Source organism: Chlamydotis macqueenii, chromosome 5, assembly GCF_036417535.1.
Source record: "Chlamydotis macqueenii isolate bChlMac1 chromosome 5, bChlMac1.mat, whole genome shotgun sequence".
Classification (NCBI taxonomy): Eukaryota; Metazoa; Chordata; class Aves; order Otidiformes; family Otididae; genus Chlamydotis; species Chlamydotis macqueenii.
In genome coordinates, this window is record NC_141560.1 from 42,515,272 (window position 1) to 42,519,106 (window position 3,835).

Sequence of the window (3,835 nt, forward strand, 5' to 3'; positions counted from 1 at the left end):
CAGCAGAGGCAAGATGCTCAGCAGTCAGGTGGGTTGTTTTTTTTTTTTAACAAAAAAAAAAAAACCAACAAAAAAACCAACCCACAAAAACCCCTATAGGAACTACAGCAGCACTACCAGCTAAAGGTTTTGGTTTGTTTTTAAAAAACAACAAAAAAGCATCAAAAAAGAAGGATCAGTTTGAGCTTTAAGTCAATAACGAAAAAGACCAAAGTACAGACAACTAACTTTGTCAGTTTGTTTTATTACTGGGCACAGCACAGTACCACTTAATATACATACAAGCCACAGTAATACAAATGGTCCCTATCCTTTTTGGTAATAAAAACACACAGGGTATTTGGGAGGAGTAAAGTGTCCCAGGTGTCAGCTCTCAAGAGCTGTTTTGCTGCAGTCACAGCAGCCGCACTGTTCTTAAAATACTATGGGGTTTCATGCTGTTAATATGTGAAGCTGAAAAGTCTGAGCTTGCAGCAGCATCTCTGCTTAACACGATCAAGGCAGGCTTTGCAGCAGCTCAAAGGCTTGCAAGTATGCTCAGTCATGGTCCTTCACCATCAAATAAAAATGTACCAGGCAGACACCGAGGTACAGAACTAGAACCCTTACAGGCTTCGACAGAATCCCACGTTGTCCTGAAGCACTAGAGGTTTATCCAGTACAGGGCTACTTAAAATGCTATTGTATCCCGACAGCACAGACTTCCCACACAGACAGAACTGTTTCTTACGGAGTCAGTTAAATCTGTAGCAGCACAAGGTCAGTGAAGCTTGGAGAAAAGCTTCTGTCATTAAAGCAGGCTTAGCTCCTCAGAAAACTGATTTAAAACTGGAAGGCACAAATGCAAGGTTGGATGTGAGCTACGTACCACTGTGGCAAGTAAGCAGTTTAGATACCCCTCCTAAGGGGAAATACAACACATAATAAATACGACATTTTAGAAAATAAGTGCATTACTGTGATCCTTCACAACATAAGGAAATAGGATCCACAAAAGCCTACAGAGGCCAATTCACTTAATATTGCACAGAAATCCTGAAATTTAGTGTCAGGTCATTGTACTGGAGGTGGGACATGGCATGAAAAAAAAAAAGGTCTTATTTGGCAAAACCTGCTCAGGTCCCCACCGCCACACAAACAGCTTTTTGCTGATCTGAGGTAGAATTACACATACTGCTTAAACCCAGTCAAGTCCTGCTCAACTAGTCCTCAAATTAAAAAAAGTACACAGAATAGATGAGCCTCTTCCCTAAAGACAAGAAGTGCTTCAGGTTTGACCCCTGGAAGCAAGTCTTACAGAGCAAAGTTCCAGTGAAGATCCCTGCTCCCCACCTGGAAAACAGTGATGGCTAGCGTGGTGCTACAGGTAAGGAGTGTAACAGGTACTAATTGCAAGTCTTCTAGCAAGCGTGTTCTACTCCACTTCCTCCCTCCCCTACTACTTGCTAATTCTCCCTTTATTCACTCAGTCCAGTATATTTTATCAGAGCTAAGATTGTCCCCATTGCTTTTCCCCTTATGTCCCGCTACTGGGACCCCCCAAAAAAATTTTCTATTTCAGCCCTTAGACATCTGAGGGACACTTGCAGTTTCTTCTAGAGACTCGTCTGTGTAGTATAGGCATGGAAGAATGGAAATAAGAGCCTCTTCGATGGAGAAGAGATGTTTATCCTCTGCTTGAGGACAAAAGTAGCGCATAAAGTCTGCCAGTCTCAGCAAGTACTCAATGTTATGACCAGCACAGCCACTTGAGACAATGATTTGAGCTGCAATGTCTTCTTCAGATGCTGGGCCAAGGTAAGAAGGGTTCTGGGGTGTTGCAATGTAAACGAGAGCGAGGATGGGTTCCTCCGCATCTTTCTCCTGAGGGTGGAACTTCACCAACTTGGTGTCGTAGCCTCCCAAGACAGCTTCTCTCATGTTGAGATACTGGAGCGATGCAGGGATTTGTTCCCCACGGACTTCATAGGCTACACCCCATGTGCACGCCTAAAAGTGAAAGAGCAAGGAGGTTACAGGATGCCGTACCTGCAGCAGGCAAGTTCACTAACATTTCAAAGCAAGCCTGCCTTACTTTGGGGTCTCTGCACAAGTGATAATAGGGTAGAGGAGGGTAACACACACACACACAGGATCCCAGGAGGGCAGAAGAGCACTCGCCTGCCCACATCAGCCTCCAGCTGCCGATGCGGGCACCACCCCCCAGCCCCGGTACTCACCCCGCAGTCCTCCAGCAGCGTCACCACCCGCCCGGGCTGTCAGGGAGAGGCAAGGGGAGAGCCGTTAGAAGCCGAGCCCCCGCCAACGGCCGCCCAACCGCCCCCCCAGCCCCGCCAACGGCCATCCTCGCCCTTACCATCCTCTCGCTGCCGCGGTGGAAGGTGTCCCCCTGCCAGAAGCGGCGGCTGTAGCCGCGGATGAAGCCCACCTTGCGCGACGTGAACTCGAAGCCCGGCCTCCACACCAGCGAGCCGTACCCGAAGATCCACACCGGCTGCGTCAGCTTCGGCTCCGCGCCCTCCGCCTCCCCCGGGGCAGAGGGAAGGAGGGGGAGGGACGGCGGCGGCTCGGGCCGGCCCGGGGACTCCTCGGGGCACTGCGGGTCGCGCTTCATGACGGCGGCGATTGACGGATGCGGCAGCCGGTACTACTGAGGCAGCACCCGCCGCCGCGGCGCTTTAAAGGGGCGCCCGCCCCGCCCGCACGCCCCGCCCCCGCCCCTCCTGGGCCGCGAGCGCGGGGCGAGGCTCGCGCCGGGTGATGCAAGGAGGGCGGGAGGTTTCGCCGGCCGGCGCGTGGGGCAAGGCGGGGCGCGGGTTGCGTCAGGCGGGGCGCAGGGCGGCCGTTACCCTCAGCCCGCGCGCGGGGCGGCCCGGCCTGAGGAGACCCCGGCCGGTTGGCGGGGAGAAGCGGGGGCGCCCGCGATGGGAGACGGCGCCTGGTGGGAGTTGAAGGACCGGCCCGTTCTGTCAGCGCTGGGAGCGAGCGCGGGGGAAGCCTGTCAGATCCCCGTCTGGTGCTCCCGGGGGATCACCCGCTGTCGGGCCTCTGGGCTGCTGCTCATCCTATGCCGCGCTCCTGGGGCGGATGGAGCACCGTGCTCGAAAGGCAGAAACTGGGGTAGAATGAGCGGGCAAGCCCTCCTCAGGAGCCTGCTATCCTCAGGAGCCTGCCTCGCACTCCCGGGCTTGGCTTCATCCGAGAGCATGAGCTGCTGCATTGGAAAACCGAGTGGTTAATATTAAACCGGGGGAAGTGACAGCTCCCGATGTCAGCAGGGCTGAGGTGTAAGGCATATAAGTGAAAGAAAGCGATAAAATCCATGCAAATGCAAGGAAATGGCACTCAATCTGGCCAGTGAGTGCATTTTCCCTTTTACTAAATTCAGACTGGAGTGTGGGCTTGTAATCTGTAACATTTGTTACATAGATGGGTCCCAAGAACTGTCTGTGTATGAGATGGAAACCCAGCTGTAAATCAGCTTTAAGCAGGGTGTGATGGCTAAAAAGCCTGACTGAAGAGGTGGACTCAGATTACAAAGTTGTTCATTTTGGTAGCAGGAGAGAGAAGGAGGGGAAAGAATGAGAAGCAAAACCATTTGAGATATTTTTATAGAAGTATTTCTCATTATTGTTCTTGTTCTCTGCATCTAATCACTCCAGACAGTCTATTTACAGTATTTTCTTTAATTTCCTGTTGGACCCCTTCCAACCAGCACCCACCTTTCCATTCCACTTCACAGGGCATTGCAGCTACAATGCACACAGACTCTGGTGCGTGTTCCCTGTACTTTGGCAGGTTCACCATGGGTGACATCAACAGCCTGCATGGCTCT

At 52.0% G+C, this 3,835-nt stretch overlaps 1 protein-coding gene across 1 annotated transcript; it reads right to left on the reverse strand.

Annotated features, from left to right (window-relative positions):
- Positions 1-214: 214 nt before the first annotated feature.
- CHAC1 (ChaC glutathione specific gamma-glutamylcyclotransferase 1) lies at positions 215-2,628 on the reverse strand. Its single transcript, XM_086748941.1, has 3 exons — positions 2,357-2,628; positions 2,220-2,255; positions 215-1,989 (listed from the first exon to the last, which is right to left on the reverse strand). Exons 1-3 carry the CDS (start codon positions 2,612-2,614, stop codon positions 1,558-1,560), a joined length of 726 nt encoding a protein of 241 aa, XP_086605067.1. The 5' UTR covers positions 2,615-2,628; the 3' UTR covers positions 215-1,557.
- Between the last annotated feature and the right edge of the window lie 1,207 nt (positions 2,629-3,835).

What these genes read in the sequence shown, in the direction of transcription:
- CHAC1 (XM_086748941.1), bottom strand. Translation starts at nt 2,614, where the DNA reads ATGAAGCGCGACCCGCAGTGCCCCGAGGAGTCCCCGGGCCGGCCCGAG. An exon ending in ACCGCGGCAGCGAGAGGATG is followed by an intron (nt 2,256 to 2,356) that starts GTAAGGGCGAGG and finishes TCTCCCTGACAG; the next exon opens with CCCGGGCGGGTGGTGACGCT. An exon ending in CGCTGCTGGAGGACTGCGGG is followed by an intron (nt 1,990 to 2,219) that starts GTGAGTACCGGG and finishes TTTCACTTTTAG; the next exon opens with GCGTGCACATGGGGTGTAGC.